This window comes from Pristis pectinata, chromosome 9 (genome assembly GCF_009764475.1).
Source record: "Pristis pectinata isolate sPriPec2 chromosome 9, sPriPec2.1.pri, whole genome shotgun sequence".
Classification (NCBI taxonomy): domain Eukaryota; kingdom Metazoa; phylum Chordata; class Chondrichthyes; order Rhinopristiformes; family Pristidae; genus Pristis; species Pristis pectinata.
Genome location: NC_067413.1, coordinates 9,346,828 through 9,370,412, shown reverse-complemented (window position 1 = coordinate 9,370,412; position 23,585 = coordinate 9,346,828). Strand labels below are relative to the sequence as shown.

The 23,585-nt window shown below is 44.5% G+C and overlaps 1 protein-coding gene across 2 annotated transcripts in view; it reads left to right on the top strand.

Moving 5' to 3' along the window:
* The window catches only part of cdh7a (cadherin 7a), a 177,094-nt gene that overhangs the window by 62,252 nt on the left and 91,257 nt on the right, over positions 1-23,585 (top strand). For both annotated transcript variants that reach the window (XM_052022765.1, XM_052022763.1), the window contains exons 4-5: positions 4,275-4,394; positions 16,869-17,036. In XM_052022765.1, the coding sequence (XP_051878725.1) occupies positions 4,275-4,394; positions 16,869-17,036 (288 nt within the window). The remainder of the gene's footprint in view (positions 1-4,274; positions 4,395-16,868; positions 17,037-23,585) is intronic.

Sequence of the window (23,585 nt, the reverse complement as noted above, 5' to 3'; positions counted from 1 at the left end):
ATACCCCAAGCAACGACACACAATACCCCAAGCAATGACACACAATACCCCAAGTAACGTCACACAATACCCCAAGTAATGACATACAATACCCCAAGTAACGGCACATGATACCCCAAGTAACGACATACAATACCCCAAGTAACGACACACAATACCCCAAGTAACGACACACAGTACTCCAAGACTCCAAGAGCTACTTTACAGCCGAGTGGTGAACAGAATTTTTCAGTGGTTTTAACTGATGGGACGGGATTAATAGCATGTACAGGTGACAATTAATAATCTACTGCCTTCACTTGACTGCCCTTCATCTGTCCGTCCAGCCAGCAACTCATCTTCTGAGACAATGAAAGAGTCAAAGTTTGCAGGATTCACATTAAATCCTCCGTCTGCATTAAATTGTGCTGCTATTTATTCATAGAATTCAAAGCATTGCAGCAAAGTCATTCAACATCGTGAAAAATCCAGGAGAGTAAGAAGTAGAGGCACCCATTCCAACAGTAACATTGATGAAGAGCATTTTTGATATTGTGATTATTCATTCTAAATTACAATTGATAAAATATCTACTTATATTTCTTCTGTGATACATGAATATTAAACCTTGTTTCCATCATGATGGAGCAGGATTGATGGTCACTGAATCATGCTGTAATATCTTTGGTATAAATAATTGATAATCCTAATACAATGATGTTAAACTGCTGGGATTAGTTATTAATTTATTAACCTATAACATGCCTCAATGTTTTATCTTTTATTTTCTGTTTTTTCCTGCATCAGATATACCCTGAGGTGGTGGCTATGGCTCAAAGCAGCTCTCACTTATCTCCCCACTCACCCGAGCACTGTAGTTCTGGGGGAATACAGCACTATGGATGATAGGTGTTAAATTCCAGTCTATTTATAGAACAGTACAGCACAGGAACAGGCCCTTTGCCACCAGGTCTGTGCTGAACTTAATGCCGAATTAAACTAAATCTCTTCTGCCTGTACTGATCCATATCCCTCCATTCCCTGCATATTCATGTACCTATCTAACAGCGTCTTAAATGCCACTGTTGTATCTGCCTCCACCACCACCCCGGCAGCCACTCTCCGTGTAAAAAACCTGCCCTGCACAATTCCTTTGAACTTTCCCCCCTCACCTTAAATGCATGTCCTCTGGTATTTGACATTTCTACCCTGGGAAAAAGATACCAGCTGTCTACCCTATCTATGCCTCCAATAATCTTATAAACTTCTATCAGGTTTCCCCTCAGCCTTCGATGCTCCAAAGAAGACAATCCAAGTTTGTCCAACTTCTTATAGCTCATAACCTTAAATCCAGGCAGCATCCTGGTGAACCTCTTCTGCATCCTCTCCAAAGCCTCCACATCCTTCCTGTAATGAGGCAACCAGAACTGCACATCATACTCCAAGCGTGACCTAGCCAAAGTTTAAAATGACTTCTCTCTGTTTAATCTGTCTAATCCCTTCAAGATTCTGTCCATTTCCATCAAGTTGCCTTCCAACCGTCTTTGCTCCCAGAAGAACAACCTCAGTTTCCTGAATCTTGGAGCTGAAATCCACCTACCACTGGAACTATTTGAGTAAATCCTTCCTGTAACCCTTCTGGGATCATTACATCCTTCCTAAAGTGACAGGAGGCAATACTCCAGTCGTTGTCTAACCAGTGTTTTATACAGGTTCACTGACCTTGTCATGGCCTTGCACCTTATTGTCTGCCTGCATTGCACTTTCTCTGTAACTGTAACACTTTATTCTGCATTCTGTTATTACCTCAATGCACTGATGTGATGAAATGATCTGTATGGATGGCATGCAAGACAAAGATTTTCACTGTACCTCGGTACATGTGACAATAATAAACCAATTTACCAATCATAACTAACTAGAGTACAATATATATGAAGGCTAGTTTTCCACGTGCTTTACTAACTATCCTTGGAGCATGCATGGCACTTTTCCAAGATATATGCACATGAATACCCAGGTCCCTCACGTACTGTTCTATTAGCCCACAGTCACTGTATGGAAACAGGCCCTTCAGCCCACCAAGTCCGTGCCAACCATCAAGCACCCATTCACACAGATCCCATTTTGTAATCTCCACAAATCTCCATTAATTATTCTACCCCACCACTTATGAGGAACAAGTTACGGTGGCCAATTAACTTATCAACCTACCATTGGGGAGGAGGTACAGGAGCCAGAAGATCTATAGTCAACATTTTAGGAACAGCTTCTTCCCCTCCACCATCAGATTTCTGAACAGTCCATGAACCCACGAACATAACCTTGTTATTCCTCTTTTGCACTATTTATTTCTTGTTGTAACTTATAGTAATTTTTATGTCTTGCACTGTACTGCTGCTGCAAAACAACAAATTTCATATCATATGTCAGTGATAATAAACCTGATTCTTATTCTGATGCCTTTGGAACTTGGAAAGGAACCGGAAAACCCAGAGGAAACCCATGTGGACCCTGGGATAATGTGCAAACTCTGCACAGACAGCATCCGAGGTCAGAATTGAACCCGTGTCTCTGGAGCCGTGAGCCAGCGGCTCTACTGGCTTATAAATGACTTGGACAAAAATGTAGATGAGTTGGTTGGTAAATTTGCAGACTGCACAAAGATTGGTTGAGTTGTGGGCAGTGAAGAAAGTTGTCAAAGGATACAGCAGGATACAGATCAGTTGCAGTTATGGGCGGAGAAATGGCAGATGGAGTTAAGTCCGGGCAAGTGTGAGGTGTTGGTCTTTAGGAGGTCAAATATAAGGGGAAAGTATACCGTTAACGGCAGGACCCTTAACACCATTGATGTACAGTGGGATCTTGGGGTCCAAGACAATACCTCCCTGAAAGTGGCAATGCAAGTAGATAGGGTGGTAAAGAAGGCGTACGGCATGCTTACCTTCATTGGTCGGGGCAGTGAGTATAAGAGTCAGGAAGTCATGTTGCGGTTGTATCGAACTTTGGTTAGGCCACACTTGGAGTGCAGTTTTGGTCACCCCATTACGGGAAGGATGTGGAGGCTTTGGAGAAGGTTCAGAAGAGGTTTACCATCCAGTATATTGCCTGGATTAGAGGGTATTAGCTGTAGAGAGAACTTGGGTTGTTTTCTCTGAAGTGTTGGAGGCTGAGGGGAGACCTGAAGCTATAGATTTGTGAGGCATAGATAGGGTAGACAGCCAGTATCTTTTTCCCAGGGCAGAAATGTTGAATGCTGGAGGGAATAGTATTGTGAGAGGGGAAAAGCTTAAAGGAGATGTCTGGGGCAAGTTTTCTTTTACACGGAGAATTGTAGATGCCTGAAACGTGTTGCTGGGGTAGTAGTGGAAGCAAAGTCAAAGTCAGGTTTATCGTCATCTGTACAAGTCCATGTGCGCACAGGTGCAATGAAAAACTTACTTGCAGCAGCATCACGGGCACATAGCTTCAGATGAACAGCATTCACAAGAAAAAAAATAAATTAAACCAAAATTATACACAATTTTTACAAGAAAGAACACAATTAGAACAAAAAAAACAAAGTCCACATTAGTGCAAAGTGGTCAAAGTGGCCGTGGTGTTGCTATACTGTAGTTATTAGGGTTATGGCATTCAAGGGGCTCTTAGATAGACACATGAACATGTAGGAAATGGACAGATAAGGATCATGTGCAGGCAGAAGGGATTCAGTTTAAATTGGCATCGTGCTAGACATCATGGGTTGAAGGGCCTGTCCCTGTGCTGTACTGGTATCGGTATTGGTATTGGTTTATTATTGTCACTTGTACCGAGGTACAGTGAAAAACTTGTCTTACAAACTGGTCGTACAGGTCAATTCATTACACAGTGCAGTTACATTGAGTTAGTACAGAGTGCATTGAAGTAGTACAGGTTAAAACAATAACAGTACAGAGTAAAGTGTCACAGCTACAGTGAAAGTGCAGTGCAATAAGGTGCAAGGTCACAACAAGGTAGATCGTGAGGCCATAGTCCATCTCATTGTATAAGGGAACCATTCAATAGTCTTATCACAGTGGGGTAGAAGCTGTCCTACGTCCGATGTTCTATGTTCTTATTCTTTCTGTCAAAGGGCATCATTCTTTACTTTTCTGTATTAAATTCCATCTGTGATGTGTCTGCCAATTATAACCTTCCAAATCCTCTTGCAAACTACAACCAGCAGGATGTTACTGTAACTGTTGCAGGGAAAACTTTGACAATAGAACTTTATGTATTTAATCCACTAACAAGTGGTCCACTCCATTCCTGAACAGGAACTTCAGTGATCCAAGTGACAGCCACCGATGCCGATGATCCAACCTATGGAAGCAGTGCCAGGGTGGTCTACAGCATCCTCCAGGGACAGCCATACTTCTCTGTGGAGCCAAAGACAGGTGACAATCACTCACAATATTGATTCTGCATCTGTCGGTGGAATTTGGGTATTTTGCAACTTCAGTTGTAACATGTTGTCACACCTAGAGTGGCTTGCTTTGTCCTGCTTTGTTTTGCCACACTCTGTTTTGTGGTGTCAATACTGGTTTCAGATGTTTTCAGATAAGATAAGATATCTTTATTAGTCACATGTACATCGAAACACACAGTGAAATACATCTTTTGAGTAGAGTGTTCTGGGGGCAGCCCGCAAGTGTCGCCACGCTTCCGGCGCCAACATAGCATGCCCACAACTTCCTAACCCGTATGTCTCTGGAATGTGGGAGGAAACTGGAGCACCCGGAGGAAACCGGAGCACCCGGAGGAAACCCACACAGACACGGGGAGAATGTACAAACTCCTTACAGACAGTGGCTGGAATTGAAACCGGGTCGCTGGCGCTGTGATAGCATTGTACTAACCACTACACTACCGTGCCTGCCCACTGCACTGACTTCGAGTCCAGTTATTTACTGCTAACGTATATTGGTAAATCCAGTCAAGAATTAAAATAACTCTTCTATACTCAGAGAAGGGGGAGAATGTGGAACTTGCTGGATGGAATGCTATTCACAAGAGACTGCACACAAGGGACATAGATGGGAAAGATTTAGAGGGATATGGACCAAACGCAGGCAAATGGGGCTAGTTTAGATGGGAATCTTGGTCAGCATGGACCAGTTGGGCTGGAGGGCCTGTTTCCATGCTGTATGAAACACCGTGACTCTATTATCACTCTTAATTCTCTTCTTTATTTTAAACTGTGACCTCCAGTCCTTGACCCCTCCACCAGCCTCCCACCATTCTCTCTGCCCAGACCCCTCATTGTTTTATATACTTCTGTCTAATCTCCCCTCATCCTTTACATCTCCTATGGATCTCTGATCTATCCTTGTGACTGTAATCCCTTGTGTCAGGAACCAAGTCTTTTCTGGACCGTCTCTCATTCCCCTATCTCCTTCCTGAAATGTGGCAACTAGAACTAAACACAAATATCCCACAGGAGCGAGACCATTGCCTTATGGAGGTTCAGCATAGCTTCCCTCCCTCAACTCCCTCATGATATTCACAACTCTATTGCTATCTGGATGAAGGGTCTCAACCTGAAACACCGACTGCCCGTTTCGCTCCACAGTTGTTGCCTGACCCACTGAGTTCCTCCACCTGATCATTTTTTGCTCCTGATTCCAGCGTGTTCAGTCCGTTGTGTCTCTATGGCTGTCTGTTTCAAATGGACTCAATGACTGAGGTTCCACAACCCGCCAGGGAAGAGAATCCCAGAGATATACTGCCCTCTGGGTGAAGAAATTTCTCCACATCTCAGTCCTAAATAACCTAACCCTTGTTTTGAAACTGTGACTAGAGGTTCTAGGCTCCCAGCCAGGGATAAAAACACAGAACGTGGAACATGGAACAGTACAGCACAGGAACAGGCCCTCTGTGCCAAAAACGATGCCAAATCAAACTAATCCCTTCTGCCTGCACACGTTTCATATCCTTTCATTCCCTGCATTTCATGTGCCTATTTAAAAGCCTTTTAAATGCTACTATAATATCTGTTTCCACAAATACACTGGCAGTGCATTCCAGGCACCCACCACTCTCTGTGTAATTAACTTGCCCCGCACATCTCCCTTAAACTTTCCTCCTCTTACCTTAAAGCTATGCCCTTTAGTATTTGTCATTTCCATCCTGGGTAAAAGATTCTGACTGTCTACCCTATCTATGCCTCTCATAATTTTATAAACTTCTGTCAGGTCTCCCCTCAGCCTCCGTCGCTCCAGAGAAAACAATCCAAGTTTTTTCCGACCTCTCTTCTGGTTATTCGTCTTCAGCAAATGGATTCTCCTCATTTCCGCCATCTAAACCCTTGAAGTTTGTCCCACTTCTCCTTATAGCTAACATCCACCTGTGAGGATTCTGTGCGTCAATGAGAAGGGAGTGCGGGGAAAGGAAAGGAGGAATTGGATTGTTCTTTCGAAGAGCCAGTACAGGCACAATGGACGGAATGGCCTGTTTCCATGCTGTGGAAAAAAATATCTCGTGTAAAAACCCTAATCTTTTCACTACCCAAGGTCACCAGTGTGACAGGAGTCACATTTCATCCACTGTCGTACTTCACCTGTCAAATTTCATACTCTGTTACAGATGCTGTCTGAGACTTCCAATTATTTCATGATTGGTGTCCTCTTCCCCTGACAATCAATAATTCAGCTTGAAGGCTGTGTTCGTTCAGCTACCCTACTGGGGTAAACTTCAAACTGCCTCCAGTGGCCAGTTTTATCATTGGCCACTGTAAATGGTCCCAAATTTGTAGGTGAGTGGTAGAATCTGTGGCTGCTGATGGGGATTATATTACAGCCGGAGGGGGTTTTACGCAAGATATTTGTTCGTCAGCCTGGAGCACAGTGTCAAAGAATCCTAAACTCTCACAGCACAGAAAGAGGCCATTCCATCCATAGTCATGGGGAGAATAAAAATGGATGAATGTAGCATTAGTTGTGATGGTTGGCACAGAGTCGGTGGGCCAAAGATCCATTGCTCTACCTCTCTATGACTCTCTGAGAAATATTCCCAAGCCCTGACAACATTCCCATACATTCCCTTGCCAATTACCTCTCCCCAGCACTGAGCCATGGTCAGACTTGAAATCGGCTCCTGAAGAACAGCCACCCATCTCGGGTAGTTCCTCGTCCACACCCTGGCTGTGCGCGTGCAGAGTGAGTGCACTCACAACCTGAATGAGTGCAGCTCCTACAACACTGAAGAAGCTCGACACCATCTGGGACATAGCAGCCCGAACGATAGCCAGCCCACCGACAACCACTCACTCGCTCCACCACCGACGCACAGTAGCAGCAGTTTGTACCATCTACAGGATGCACTGCAGCAACTCACCAGGACTCCTTAGACAACACCTTCCAAACCCACCACCTCTGCCAACTAGAAGAACAAGTTGGAAGTTGCCCTCCAAGCCACACACCATCCTGACTTAGAAATATATCTCTGTTCCTTCACTGTCGCTGGGTCAAAATCCTCGAACTCTCTCTCTTACAGCACTGCATGTGTGTACCCACACCTCAAGGACTGCAGCGGTTGAAGGAGGCAGCTCACCACCATCTTCTCAAGGGCAATTAGCGATGGGCAATAAATGCTGGCTTGGCCTGCAAAGACCACATCCCTTGAATGAATAAATAAAAACTGACCCAGATCGAGCCCCAAGCAGAGCACAAGCTGGCACAGCCCTAATATGCCAGCTGAGTATATATCCAACCCATTGGGCTCAGGTTGAGCAGATTCCAGGATAATCTCCATTTCTCTGGCCCATCCCATATCTTTTGACTTACCTCATGTCCGTTGTGTTGAATAGGTCATGTTCTTTGCTCAGTGTGTTGCACTGTTCTCCCTCTGTAAAAAATATTATGTATTGAAGATGGACATCAAATGGACAGGATGGGCTGTTGTTGTGCTGTATGACTCTGAAACATCACTTTAGGCGGACCTTTCATGGAGGGACTATTGTACTCTCTTTTTGATGAGATTGTGAACTTAAGCCCCATCCACTCTCTCAGGCTGATCCCACTGAACTGCTTTGCAAGGATGTGTTCAGGACAATATTTATAAGATAAGATATCTTTATTAGTCACATGTACATCAAAACACAATAGATCTTTTGTGTAGAATGTCCTGGGGGCAGACCGCAAGTGTCTCCACGCTTCTGGTGCCAACATTACATGCCCACGTCTTCCTAACCTGTACGCCTTTGAAATATGGGAGGAAACCGGAGCACCCGAAGGAAACCCACGCAGTCACGGGGAGAACGTACAAACTCCTTACAGACAGTGGCTGGAATTGAACCCGGATCGCTGGCACTGTAATAGCGTTACGCTTACAGCTACACTACTGTGCCTGCCTAATAGGTGATCCAATCACTTTTGCATCTGGGAGTTTGTGAGGCACTTATTGACTGTAAAGCATGCTGGGACACTGTGAAAATCGCTATACAAATGTGTCTTTTCTCTCCCCCTTAACATTCAAAAACCTCAGCCCTGGGAATGAGATTCAATGACTGAGCATCCACAGCTTCACTAGAGAAAGGAATTCCAAAGACTCAAAACTCTCAGAGTGAATAAATTCCTTCTCCTGGTTAAATGGCCTGGAATTCTGGCCCATTACCCCAAAATGTCCAGGTAAGTGGAAGCAGCTTGGGCCATGAGCTTTGGAATTCCTTCCCTAAAACCAGAGTCATAGAGTCATAGAGTTATACAGCACAGAAGCAGCCTTTTGATCCAACCGAGTTGCCTACCTGAGCTCGTCCCACTTGCCTGCGTTTTGGCTCATACCCCTCGAAACATTTCCTATCCATGTAGCTGTCTGAATGCCTTTTATTGGTATTGGTTTATTATTGTCACTTGTACCGAGGTACAGTGAAAAGCTTGTCTTACAAACCTATCGTGCAGGTCAATTCATTACACAGTGCAGTTACATTGAGTTAGTACAAAGTGCATTGATGTACAGGTAAAAACAGCAACAGTACAGAGTAAAGTGTCGCAGCTACAGAGAAAGTGCAGTGCAATAAGGTGCAAGGTCACAACAAAGTAGATCTTGAGGTCATAGTCTATCTCATTGTATAAGGGAACCGTTCAATAGTCTTATCACAGTGGGGTAGAAGCTGTCCTTAAGTCTGGTGGTACGTGCCCTCAGGCTCCTGTATCTTCTACCTGATGGAAGAGGAGAGAAGAGAGAATGACCCGGGTGGGTGGGGTCTTTGATTATGCTGGCTGCTACACCAAGACAATGAGAGGTAAAGACAGAGTCCAAGGAGGGGAGGCTGGTGTCTGTGATGTGCTGAGCTGTGTCCACAACTCTCTGCAGCTTCTTGCGGTCCTGGGCAGAGCAGTTGCCGTACCAAGCCATGATACATCCAGATAGGATGCTTTCTATGGTGCATCGGTAAAAGTTGGTGAGAATCAAAGGGGACAAACCAAATTTCAAAACCAAGCCTCCTGAGGAAGTAGAGGCGCTGGTGAGCTCTCTTGGCCACGGCATCTACGTGATTTGACCAGGACAGGCTGTTGGTGATGTTCACTCCCAGGAACTTGAAGCTGTCAACCCTCTCGACCTCAGCACCATTGGTGTAGACAGGTACATGTACACCGCCCACTTTCCTGAAGTCAATGACCAGCTCTTTAGTTTTGTTGACATTGAGGGAAAGGTTGTTGTCATGACACCATTCCACTAAGCTCTCTATCTCCTTCCTGTACTCTGACTCATCGCTGTTTGAGATATGGTCTACAATGGTGGTATCATCTGCAAACTTATAGATGGAGTTAGAGCAGAATCTGGCCACACAGTCATGAGTATATAGGGAGTTGAGTAGAGGGCTGAGGACGCAGCCTTGTGGGGCACCAGTGTTGAGAATAATCGTGCCGGAGGTATTGCTGCCTATCCTCACTGATTTTGGTCTGTTTGTTAGAAAGTTAAGGATCCAGTTACAGAGGGAGGTGTTGAGTCCTAGGTCTCGGAGTTTGGTGACAAGCTTGCTTGGAATTATTGTATTGAAGGCAGAGCTGTAGTCAATAAACAATAGCCTAACGTATGTGTCTTTACTGTCCAGATGCTCCAGAGCTGAGTGTAGGGCCAGGGAGATGGCATCCACTCTAGACCTGTTTCACCGACAGGCAGATTGCAATGGGTCCAGGTTGTCTGGGAGGCTGGAGTTGATGTGTGCCATGACAACCTCTCAAAGCACTTCATGATGGTGGATGTCAGAGCCACTGGTCGGTAGTCATTGAGGCATGTTACCTTGCTTTTCTTTGGTACCGGGATGATAGTGGACTTCTTAAAACAGGAGGGAACCTGAGATTGAAGCAGGGAGAGGTTGAATATGTCCGCAAATACTTTTGCCAGCTTCTCTCTCTTTTTTCCCACCCCATTTCTTTTTCCCTTTTCCTTGGAGCAGACTCGATGGGCTGAATGGCCTGCTTCTGCTCCCTTATCTTGTGATCTTGTGATCTTGTGAAGATCTAAGCACGCGGCCCGGGACACTGTCTGGGCCAGGTGCCTTCCTCGTGTTCACTCTCCGGAAGAATGATCTTACGTCCTCCACTGTGATCACAGGTTCAGCTGCATTGGTGGCTGTCAGGATGGATGGTGACAATCCACTTCCCTTTTGTTCAAAACACACATAGAATGTGTTAAGTTCATCAGGAAGGGGTGCACTGTTGTTAGCTGTGCTGCCCGACTTCGTCTTGTAGCCTGTTATGGCATGTAAGCCCTGCCATAACTGGCGGCTGGTCAGCGACTCTATTTTGAGTTGGTATTGCCTCTTGGCATCCCTGATAGCTTTTCGAAGGTCATACCTCGATTTCTTGTACAGATCAGGATCACCAGATTTGTGTGCAGCAGTCCTCTCCTTCAGTAGGGAGTAGATCTCCTAGTTCGTCCATGGTTTCCTGTTTGGGAACACCCATATCGTCTTCTTTAGTACACAGTCCTCCACACACTTGCTGATAAAGTCCATGATGGTGGAGACATACTCATCAAGGCTGGCAGCTGAGTCTTTGAACATGGACCAGTCCACTGTCTCAAAGCAGTCACATAGGAGCTCATCTGCTTCCTCAGACTAGCACGGCACGACTCTCCGTACCGGATCCTCCCGTTTCAGTTTCTGTTTGTATGCAGGGAGAAGGAGCAGAGCCTGGTGGTATGATTTCCCAAAGTGAGGACGAGGGGTAGCTCGGAAGGCATCTTTGATGGTTGTATAGCAGTGGTCAAGGGTGTTGGCGCCCCTGGTGGAGCAGGAGATGTGCTGATAGTATTTTGGGAACACACTCTTGAGGTTGGCCTGATTGAAGTCCCCTGCAATGATGAAGAGGGCCTCAGGGTATCCTGTCTCAATGTTGTTGACCATGGAGTATAGCTCATTGAGTGTAGGCTTCATGTCCGTCTGTGGTGGGATGTAGACTGCCATTAGGATAGCTGAAGCGAACTCCCTTGGTAGATAGAATGGTCGACACTTCACCGTTAGGTATTCCAGGCTGGGTGAGCAGGAGCTCGCCAGGACCATCACGTCCGAGCACCACAAGTTATTGATTAAGAAGCAGACCCCTCCGCCTTTAACTTTGCCTGAAGACTCTGTACGGTCCATTCGATGAATTGAGAAGCCGTCAGGTTGAATAGCAGAGTCAGGTGAGGCAGGTGTGAGCCACGTTTCAGTGAGGCATAGTACACAACAGTCCCTCAGCTCTCTTTGGTAGGTCAGTCTTGACCTTAGTTCATCAACTTTGTTCTCAATGGACTGGATGTTAGCTAGTAGTATGCTGGAGAGGGGGGCTTGTAACCACACTATTTCAGCCTCGTCTGCAGCCCAGCCCTCTTTCCATGTTTCCGAGATACGCGGTGGCGACTCTTCGTTCTTGAAGTGGAGTCACTAGGTAAGTTATTGTTTAGGGTCAGACCTGTATGACCTGGAATGGAACATTGTAATTGTATCCAACTCTACCACTGCCTCTCCAATGCCTCTTCTCTCTTCCCGTCTTTTGAGGTACTCCTTAAAAGTTCTGTCTTTGAGTTGTGTGCAGGTCACTCCTTTGCTAACTTCAAGGCATTTTATAAACACAAGGCTTTGGTATTTTCCTCAGAACATCCACCAGTTGCTGGCATGTTTTAGTAATAATCCTTCAGCTGTTAATCCAATCATTAACAGTCCCTTTACCACCAAGTTACAGATGCAGATTAGATTGAAATATACACTAGGGTGCAATGAAATTCCTTGCTCACATGAAGCTCACAGAGTAAACAGTGTACACAGTAATAATAAATACAGCAACAAGTGCAAAGCAAAAGAATGGTGCAAAGATCGTAGTGCAGTCTGAAGAGGTGCAAAAAGAAATGCGAACGTGACAATAACAGAATAACTGAGAGAAGTAGAATTAAGAGTCTGAGATCGTGGCAGCACCACCAGGAAGGGGATGTGATAAGATTAGATATCTTTATTAGTCACATGTACATCAAAATACACAGTGAAATGCATCTTTTGCATAGAGTGTTCCGGGGGTAGCCTGCAAGTGTTGCCACGCTTCTGGCGCCAACATAGCATGCCCACAACTTCCTAACCCGTACGTCTTTGGAATGTGGGAGGAAACCGGAGCACCTGGAGGAAACCCACGCAGACACGGGGAGAACATACAAACTCCTTACAAACAGTGGCCAGAATTGAACCTGGGTCACTGGCTCTGTAATAGCGTTGCACTAACTGCTACCCTACTGCGCCTGCCCCTACACTACCGTGCCTGCCCCTAGTGCCCACACCTTGCTTTATAACTGAACTGTGCAATTATTGAACCTCATACCTCATGGTTCTAGTGGGAAGCTTCAACAAGACAGAGTAGAACCAGAGATAAAGTTCACTACTGAATCATGGAGACTGTTGAATCGGATGCTCTGCTGATGCTGAGAAATTATAATTTGCGTTTAGTCTGTGTTGAAGGTGGAGTGGAGCTTGCTAGCTGCTTCTGCTGACTGCACACTATTGGACCTCATGGACTAATTAATTTTTAATCATCTTATCGACACAATGTCTAAATTTTAACGTAAAACTTTTTACCACTGACTGCAAGTGTTCATTATTTCTTTGGTGAGATCATTAGAAGCCCATTGGTGCTGGAGTATGGCTTGACAATGATTGAAAGACAATATGTCAAAATTGGGAAAGTTTTTATAATTACAAGATCTCAGAAAAGCAGTTGTCTGCTAATGATTAAATTGAAGAGGAATATTACTGATCTGAAACTTGTCTCTAACCGCAATCCTTCTGTAAAGGTTGGCTCCCATCTCTCATTAGTAGATGATGGAACATCCAATGGATGAAAAATTTATTTGAAAATCTGCTGCACAATAATATTTAAGTCAGGGACTGGAATCTCCATATTAAACATGCATTGTACATGTTGATCAGGTCATGACCATAAACTGTCTTGGGATCTCAGAATAAGTGAAGAGCACACAGATTTAGATTAGTATTTTACATAAAAACTGAAACTGCGACAACAGAGAAAGGAAGGTGGGTCGGAGAGAACACAGAGGCCTGTGATTAGGTAGAAGGCAGGAGAGATTAAGTGATAAATGGGGTGAGGGGGCTTGGTGAAGGAGGGTGGGACTAGTTGGACAAATAAAATCCGGAGCTGGAAGAAGTGTAATTGAAGCAACAAATCTGTCTCTTCCTCTCTCCTCCTGATCTACCCAGTTCCTCCCACACCCACCCAACAACCTCCACCCCATCTCTCCCTCACCCTGTGTCTTTCCCTTATCCATCACCCACACAATCCTCCCAGTGGATCCCCTTCCCCGCCACTGTCCCCATCTGCCCTCCCCACCTCCCCTATTTGGTTCCATGCTCCATCTTCCTTTCCTATCAGATTCTGTCATCTGCAGCCTTTCGTTGCCTCCACCTCTCATTTCCCAGCCTCTGTCGCTACTTCCCCTCTTCTCTCCTCCATCTGCCACTCACCCCTCCTCACCTGGATCCACCTACTACCTGCCAGCTCTTTGCCCCACCCCCTCTCCCTCACTTCTTCGCACTGGCTATCTCCCCTCTATCTTTCAGTCCAGATGAAGGGTCTCAATCCGAAATGTCGACTGTCCATTTCTCTCTCCAGACGAGGCCTGAACTGTTGAGATTCTCCAACAGTTTATTATTTGCTCGAGATTCCAGTTCCTGCAGTCTCTTGTATCTCTAAGTCGATATCTGAAATGGTTGAATTCAGTATTACGTTGGAAGGACTCTTTGGAAGATGAGGTGTCATTCCTCAGCTAACATTGGGCTTTGTTGGAGAGGGAAGAGTGGGACTGGGATGGAGAATTAAAGTGACAGGTGACCCAAAATTCAAGGTCGTTCAAACACACTGAAGGCGACACTGTGCTGAAGGAGACAGTGTTTGATCTCCAAGTACAGAGGAGACCACATTGTAGGCAGCCCCTACTGCTGCTACTGAACAAGCTTCTCTCTGAGATACCAACTCATGTTAAAAATGAACCAGAAACCAAAATCTAATGGAGAGAACTGGTGCCAGCTCTAAGCTTTCTCATCTCTCTACACCCCATCTGCATCAGGGAACAAGAGATAAGCACATTTTCGTTACTGGAGATTATTAAAGATTTTGCAGTGTTAAGTTGCATAAGATTCAGAACATTGCAATGTGACTGAATGAAAAAAAATTGTGTCCCTGACGGTATTTCTTTTTATCATTTAATCTTAAAATTAAGTCATAGTATTCCGTGATCATCATTAAATGCTACATGTTAACTAAGTTTGTCAATGAACAAAACTGTAGGATAACTAATTCTCTTTCTAATTATTTTGACCGCAGAATCGTCAAGCTCAGCACATCATTAAATTGACTGAGATTATTCATCTCAATAAAACGAAGCCTGCCACTCTCACAACAATATTTTACACAGTCTTTGATTTGACTTTGGCTGTTAACATTGATATTTATAGCCTAGAAGTTCAGCTGAGTGATATAATGGCACAGCTTCTTAATTTGTGTTTGTTTCCAACTCTTCCCACTGCCAATTTACACAGAGGTGCTTTTTAAATGGGCTAAGTCTCTATAAAACCAGGGCTGAATGAATCAGAGTGAAGTGGGTCTCTATATGGTAATATCAAATAGAGTAATTTCAGGAGTCATTTGTTCCAAGATTGATATTGCTACAGAGATTACATATTCTTATTTTAAATTACACTGAGATTAAGTTAAATAAAACTTATGGGAGCCTTGACTTGTTATGTGGAGGCATTAACAACAAAGGTGAGGAAGTTGTGCTTTATAAATCAGCTGGATTTATTGGCCAGTTGTGAGCTTCACACTTTGGGATGGGTGACTTTGGGACAGTGCATTGGAGACTTCCTGGTGTGACTGGAGAAGGTGGTGTTCTTCTAAGTATGGAAAAGGTTAAATCGAGTGCTCAAGTGAAGTAAGAGGTTCAGTAACCCAACATTGGTTTGAGATACAGCCGGTCCCCAGGTTACCAATGCCCAATTTATGGACACCCGTACATATGAATAAACTTCCATAATATTATTAGATTCAAAAGTTCAATATACAGACATATGCTCCTTCCTACGAACGGCAGAACTAGTTTCCTCTCTCCGCTTTTCCTAATTGTTCTCTCCCATTAGTCTTATGTGCTTTTGATGCCATTCATTACAACACTGTGGAGGTGTGGTCACCGTATCGAGTGATTTTTGTGTATTTTCCGACCTACGGATTAAATCGACTTGTGGACGTCTGTAAAATCGGAAGCTGTTTGTCACCCAGAGATGGCCTGTATAGAATTGTATTGATCCTTACTACAGTTAAAGCTGGTCGAATCACAATTACCTAGAACCAGCTATATTCTAGCTGTGGCTACAAGAAAAAAAATATTGGTACTGGGGGAGGAGGAAAATGGAGAATAAAACCCTTAATAGTTAGAGACAAAATCGACTTTTTGACATCTGTTAAAATGGAACCTGTTTGTTACCCGGCAACAGTCTGTCTACACAATCCAAAATACCGCAAATGATGAACATCTGAAATAAAATCAGAAGATGTGAAGTGGTCATCGAGATTAACTCTGTCCTCAGATTCTACTGTGTGTTTCAAACATTTTCTATCTTATGACAAGATTAAGATAACTGGAAGCAGGCAAGATAAAAATCCCTTTTAAGACAGCAAGTTGTGATCTGGAAGGAGGTTTAGTGGGAATATTTTTTTAAGATTACTTTTAAGATTATTTATCAGTCACATGTACATTGAAACACACAGTGAAATGCATCTTTTTGCGTTACTGAGAATGTTCTGGGGGCAGCCCGCAAGTGTCACCACGCTTCCGGCACCAACATATAACTCCCACAACTTCCTAATTTGTACATCTTTGGAATGTGGGAGGAAACCGGAGCACCTGGAGGAAACCCACGCAGACACAGGGAGAACGTACAAACTCCTTACAGACAGCAGCGGGAATTGAACCCAGGTCGCTGGCACTGTAACAGCGTTACAGAGAATATTTACAGGAAGCATGGAGAAAGCACAGGGGAACTAATTGAATAGCCCTTCCCCTAGCACAGGCACAAGGGCTGAATAGATTCTATAAAATGTTTAGAGGAATTTAAGATAGAGGGCTATATGGGAGGAAGGGGTTAGAGAGTCTTAGGAGTGGTTTGAAGGTCGGCACAACATGGTGGGCTGAAGGGTCTGTATTGTGCTGTATTGTTCTATGGTTCTATTACATAACCATGATTGACCACTCAAGCAATCAGTAAGATTTGGGTTACTTTGAATGTGATTGTGTAGAGTGTCCCCCAGAGAGAACTATCACATTCTGAATGAATGCCAGGCTTGTTCGACATATGGAGAACTACCATTGATCTTTCTGACTATGTCTTTCAGGAATCATCAAAACAGCTCTCCCGAACATGGACAGAGAGGCTAAGGACCGCTACCTGTTGGTTATCCAGGCTAAAGATATGGTTGGACAGATGGGAGGCTTATCTGGAACAACATCAATCACTGTTACTCTCAGTGATGTCAATGACAATCCACCGCGCTTCTCTCGCCGTAAGAAAACATCTAATCCTTCTTTACAGCAGACTACTCACCCAGAACCTTGCTGTGAGATTTTCCTTAGTTGGTTGATTGGTGAAACATTTGACTTCTTTCATATTTCAGCCACAAGCCATGAATCTGTTTCATTGGAGGTTATGTTCAGGTGGACTTTTCTTAAGTGTAATTCAACTGAAATTGGCAAAATCAGTTTAAGAACTATTAGTGAAGTTTGGATCGAGCTTTTGTACCAGGGAGTATTCATCCTGGGCACAAAACTTGTGTGAGAGTGTTGGTCACCACAGGAACTGATTGACTTCTGCTCCAACGCACAAAGGAGCTGGAGAAACTCTGCGGATCAGGCAGCATCTATGGAGGGAAATGGACAGTCGACGTTTGGGGTCGAGACCCTTCACCGGGACTGGGAGGGGGAGAATGGAGAGGTAGATGGAGCAAAGTGGGGGAAATGGAGTGTGAAGGTTGGAGACAGCTACTGGACTCCTTCTTTGGACACCTTTCTCACCACTTCCCCTCTCCTCTTTATACCGGCCATCTCCCCTCTCCATGCTCAGTCCTGATGCATTGTTTCGACCCAAAATGTCAGCAATTCCTTTCCTCCCACAGAAGCTTGTTGATCCACTTTACAGCGGAGCAGGCTTGAGGGGCTGTACAGCCAACTCCTGCTCCTCATTCTTTTATCTGGAGAAGGGGTATATGGTTACAGAGGGCATATTTGGTACACGTGTTCAGTTGATTTTTTGCATTTGTAGATTAATAAGTAGCCACTGGGAATTATCGAGCTCAATTTTGATGAGTTATTCACGTTCACTACTCAGTTAAGTTCAACAATTAGTCTATTCCTGTGTGCGTGAGATCCTGTTATACCATACGAAAGACAATCACCTCTCGCATATTCTCACCTCCTGTATATTTGGACTTCAGTGAAGTTGATAGTCTGGGAGCCCAGCTCACTTTGTTGTGAATATTTCTACATGACTCATAACACCACTAACAGTGCAGCACTCCCCTACCCCTGGGCTGGAGTGTCAGCCTAGATCTTTGTGCTTTGATCTTCAGCGTGGGTCTTTAAACCAACATTCAAACTCAGAATGTTACCAATTGGATAAGATATCTTTATTAGTCACATGTACATCGAAACACACAGTAAAATGCATCTTTTGTGTACAGTGTTCTGGGGGCAGCCCGCAAGTGTCGCCATGCTTCTGGTGCCAACATAGCATGCCCACAACATAGCATGACACCAGTAGCAGGAATTCTTCACAGTCAGTGACCAGAAGTAATATCGGAGGTTGCTCTGCAGATATGGGGAATTGCATAACATAAAATAACTTAGAGGCATTCTTTATAAGTTATCTGTTTGTATTTCTCCTTGATATGCCTTATGCTAACTTTAGGGTCATAAGGGTGTTAATTTGTTTTTTAACAGCTGATGATGAACCCCTTGACTTGCTCCAAAAATCTGATCGAAATACACAGAATGTGGTCTGAGAACAAAAATGTACGGATGATGCAAATCTGTCCTTAAAAATCGAAAATGCTTCAGGGCGGTGTTAGAGGAAGAGGTGGAGGTGGGAAGTTATGGAGAACTCTCCTTAGCTTTAAGGAGAGGTTGGACAAACTTGTTTACTCCGGAGCATTGGAGGCTGAGGGAAGACCTGATAGAAGTTTAGAGAATTATGAGAGACATAGATAGGGTAGACAGTCAGAACCTTTTTCAGGGTAGAAATATCAAATACTACAGGATGTAACTTTAGGGTGAAAGGGGGAAAGTTTAGCTAAGATAGGGTATCTTTATTAGTCACATGTACATCGAAACACACAGTGAAATGCATCTTTTGCGTACAGTGTTCTGGGGGCAGCCCGCAAGTGTCACCACGCTTCCGGCGCCAACATAGCATGCCCACAACTTCCTAACCCATACGTCTTTGGAATGTGGGAGGAAACCAGAGCACCCGGAGGAAACCCACGGAGACACGGGGAGAACGTACAAACTCCTTACAGACAGCGGCCGGAATTGAACCCAGGTTGCTGGCGCTGTAATAGTGTTACATTGACTGCTACACTACCGTGTGCCTGCTAGTTTAAAGGAGATGTGCGGTCTAAGTTTTATAGACAGAGTGGTGGGTGCCTGGAATGCAGTGCCAGGCATGGTAGTGGAACCAGGCATGATAGTGGTGTTTAAGAGGCATTTAGACAGGCACATGCAGGGAGTGGAGGGATATAGAGCACGTGCAGGAAGATAGGTTTAGTTTAATTTGACATTCTGGTCGGCAGAGGTGTGGTGGGCCAAAGGTTCTGTTCCTGTGTTCTAACTGAACTAAAGAAGAAAACATTGGAAATACTCAGCTGGTCAGGTAGCATCTGTGGAGAGAGAAAACAGAGTGAAAGTTTCAGGTCAATGACTATTGATTCTGTGTTTAATGTAAACACAGAGGTAAAAGTGGGGGGAAATCACAATTTCAGAATACAGTATCAATTATTTAAGACAGAAGACAAGTAATTTCTGACCAAAGAGGGTTGTGAATCTTCAGAACGGAGAATGATGGAGAGTGAATGGTGTCAAGGCTGAGACAGACAGATTTTTTATCCATAGGGGAGTCAAGGGTTTATGGGAAACAAGCAGGAAAGTGGAGACGATACAACCTTCAATCTGCCCGCCATTGGCTCGCTAAGATCAGTGAGCCAATGGTCATAGAGCACAGATACAGGCCCTTCGGCCCAACCAGTCCATACCGACAACAGTGCTCACCCAGCTAGTCCCAATTTCCTGCATTTGGCCCATCTCCCTCTAAGCCCTGCCCCTCCATGTACCTAGTGCTTCTTCAATGATACTGTCGTACTTGCCTCAACCACTTCCTTTGGCAGCTCCTTCTATATACTCACCAACAAGCAGTTGCCTCTAAGGTCCCTTTTAAATCTTTCCCCTCTCCCCTAAACCTATGCCCCCTATGCCCTTTAGTTTTAGACTCTCCTACATTTGTACTCCGATCCAGGGGAAAAGACTGTTAGCACCCTCTATGCCTCTCATAATTTTAAACACTTCTATAAGGTTGCCCCTCATTCTCCTACATTCTAAGTAATGATGGGGCAGGTTGAAGGTTGTTTTGTCTCCACCTACTCATTTTTATGTCTAGAGAAGGAGCAACTCACTATGGAATGTAACGTTGCTTTGGTACATGTGATAACACTTTAAATAGGTCTTGAATATTCATGAATAAATAAGTAATAATTGAAAATTATTGAGCTCAGTTTTTTTTACAGGCAGAGCTATTCAGGTTTGGTGTGTGGCTGACTCCAGCTATCAGCACCCACGCATTTGTTTGAGATTCTGTTGCCCGTACTTGTTCTGATTTCATCGGCAGGTGTTCCAACCACCCACAGAGCTCTCCTGAGAAGGGCAGCTCTGGGACTGTGGATGAGTGTGTGCTGAAGGTAATCTTCTTCAGTGAGCTAAAGAAGGGCGACCTGAAGGAAGCTTTCAGGGCCTGCTTTAAGCCAACCTTTTCATCACTGACCCAGATTTGGGAGGATATGTATTGGTCTATTATTGTCACATGTACTGAGATGCAGTAAAAAACTTGTTTTGCTTGCGTGCCATCCAGGCAGATTATGCTGTAAATAAGTACATCAAGGTAGTAAAAAGAAAACAGAATGCAGAATACAATGTTACAGTTACAGAGAAAGTACAGTGCAGGTAAACAAGTAAGGTGCAAGGGCCACGATGAGGTAGATTGGGAGATCAAGAGTTCATCTTTAGCATATGAGAGGTCCGTTCAAGAGTCTGATAGCAGTGGTGGAGAAGCTGTCTTTGAGCCTGGTAGTACGTGCTTTCAAGCTTTTGTACCTTCTGCCCGATGGGAAGGGGGAGAAGAGAGAATGATCGGGGCGGGAAGGATCCTTGATTATGTTGGCTGCTTTCCCAAGGCAGTGTAGGCGGAGTCAATAAATGCCAGGCTGGTTTATATGATGGACTGGGCTGCGTTCACAACTCTCTGAAAGGTCTTGCGTTCTTGGGCAGATCTCACTCAGGAAGGTTACACCTGGTGAAGCTTCATCCACATAAGTTCTGGTCTATGACTAGTGGGGAACTGCTGAGGTAACAGGCACAAGTGCCCAGTGGTTGTTACTGGGCAAAAAGCCAGAGTTCTGGAAGATGAATCCAGATACTTGAGTTCAAATCCCTTATGGCAGCTGGAAAGTTTAAATGTAAATAATTAAATACATGGCATTAAATGTATATAATTAAATAAAAAGCACGCTTGCCTTCATTGGTCGGGCATTGAGTACAAGAGTTGGGATATCATGTCACAAATGTACAGGATGCTGGTGAGACCACACTTGGAGTATTACGTGCAGTTCTGGTCGCCCAGCTATAGGAAGGACGTCATTGAGCTGGAAAAGGTGCACAAAAGATTCACAAGGATGTTGCCGGGACTGGAGGGCTTGAGTTATAAGGAGAGACTGGATAGACTGGATCTACTTTCCCTGGAGCATAGGAGGCTGAGGGGTGACCTTACAGAGGTATATAAAATCATGAGGGGCATAGATAGGATGAATGTCACAGTCTTTTCCCCAGTGAAAGGGAGTCTAAAATTAGAGGACATACTATAGGTTTAAGGTGAGAGGGGAAAGATTTAAAGGGGACCTCAGGGGCAGGTTTTTCACACAGAGGGTGGTGGGTACATGGAACGAGCTGCCAGAGGAAGTAGTAGAGGTGGGAACAATTGCAATGGAAAGGAATTTAGACAGGTACATGGATAGGAAAGCTTGCAAGGGATATGGGCCAAATGCAGGCAAATGGGACTACCTCAGGTAGGCAACTTGGTCAGCATGGACAGGTTGGGCCGAAGGGCCTGTTTCCGTGCTGAATAACTCTATGACTCCGAATTTGGAATTTCTAAAAACAGAAGTTGATAACAGAAGCTGTAAAACTACCAGCTGGTTAATGTCCTTCAGGGAAGGAAATCTGTGTCCTTACCAGGTCTGACCTGTGTCTGACTCCATCTTCACTGAAGTGTTTGACTCTGTCTCCTCAGTCAGGGGTCATTGGGGATGGACGGCAGGTGCTGCCATTTCCAGTGACGTCCTAACCCTGTAAACAAATAAGTAAAGCAAAACAGCAGCATTGTTATTGGTATTGGTATTGGTTTATTATTGTCACTTGTACCGAGGTACAGTGAAAAACTTGTCTTGCATAACAATCGTACAGATCAATTCATTACACAGTGCATTGAGGTAGTACAGGGTAAAAACAATAACAGAATACAGAGTAAAGTGTCACAGCTACAGTGAAGTGCATTGTAGGTCGCCAGCCCTGTAAGAAGATTTAAAAGAACATTATTAGTAATACTTAGTGACATAGAATTTAAACTTAAAAGTGTGGAACGATTATAGTAAAAGTAATGAGTAGGTCCACAGAGAGCAGCTTGCAACGAGTCGCCACGCTCCGGCGCCATCTTGCTAGTCATGCCCAATCATAGAGTCATACAGCACAGAAACAGGCCCTTTGGCCCATCATGTCTTTGCTGACCGTCATCCACCCATCTCTATTAATCATGCAACCCAAAGCAACTTCTCCTGTTCAGTGTGCCTCAGAGAGTTCAAAGGTTAGTCACTCCCAAGCTCTCAAACTAATGAAGCATTAACTATCTTCAAACTCAATTTGTCAAGTGAAGAAAAACGTTCAGTGGGAACTCCACATCAAACATTTCCACACTGGTAATGATGGAAAATGCTGATTTCAAAGAACTGATTATGAACCTCCAAGCCTTGATTTGCCATCAGGCAAGTCCATCCACTATTTCTGAGGGATTACCCTCTGAAGAGCAATTGACTAGACTGGACTTTGCTTACTGGAGTTTAAAAGAAAGAGAGATATCGTCATTGAAGCATTGAGAATTCCGAGAGGGATTGACAGGCTAGTCCAGAAGAAGGGAGACCAGTTCCAGGATAGGGGCTGGACATTTAGGTCTGAGATGAGGAGAAATAGAACAGAGAGCATCGAACACTACAGCACAGGAACAGTGCAGCACAGAATGCACTGCCAGGGGTGGTGGTGGAGGCAGATACAATAGAGGCATTTAAGAAACTCTTAGATAGGCACATGAATATGCAGAGAATGGAGGGATATGGACATTGTGTTGGAAGAAGGGGTCAGTTTAGTTTGGTGTTTAGTTAGTTCGGCACAACATTGTGGGCCCTTTAGCCAATGATGTCTGTTCCAAACATGATGCTAAATTAAGCTAAATCTCTTCTGCCTGTACATGATCCATGTCCTTCCATTCCCTGCCTATCTAAAAGCCTCTTAAACGCCTCTATCATATCTGCCTCCACCAACACCCCGGGCAGCCCTTTCCAGGCACCCACCACTCTCTGTGTAAAAAACTTGCCCCACACATCTCCTTTTCACCCCCTCTTACCTTAAATGCGTGTCCTCCAGTCCTTGACATTTCTACCCTGGGAAAAGATCCTGACTCCCATAATTTTATCAACTTCTATCACCTTTCCCCCTCAGCCTCTGATGTTCCAGAGAAAGCATCCCAA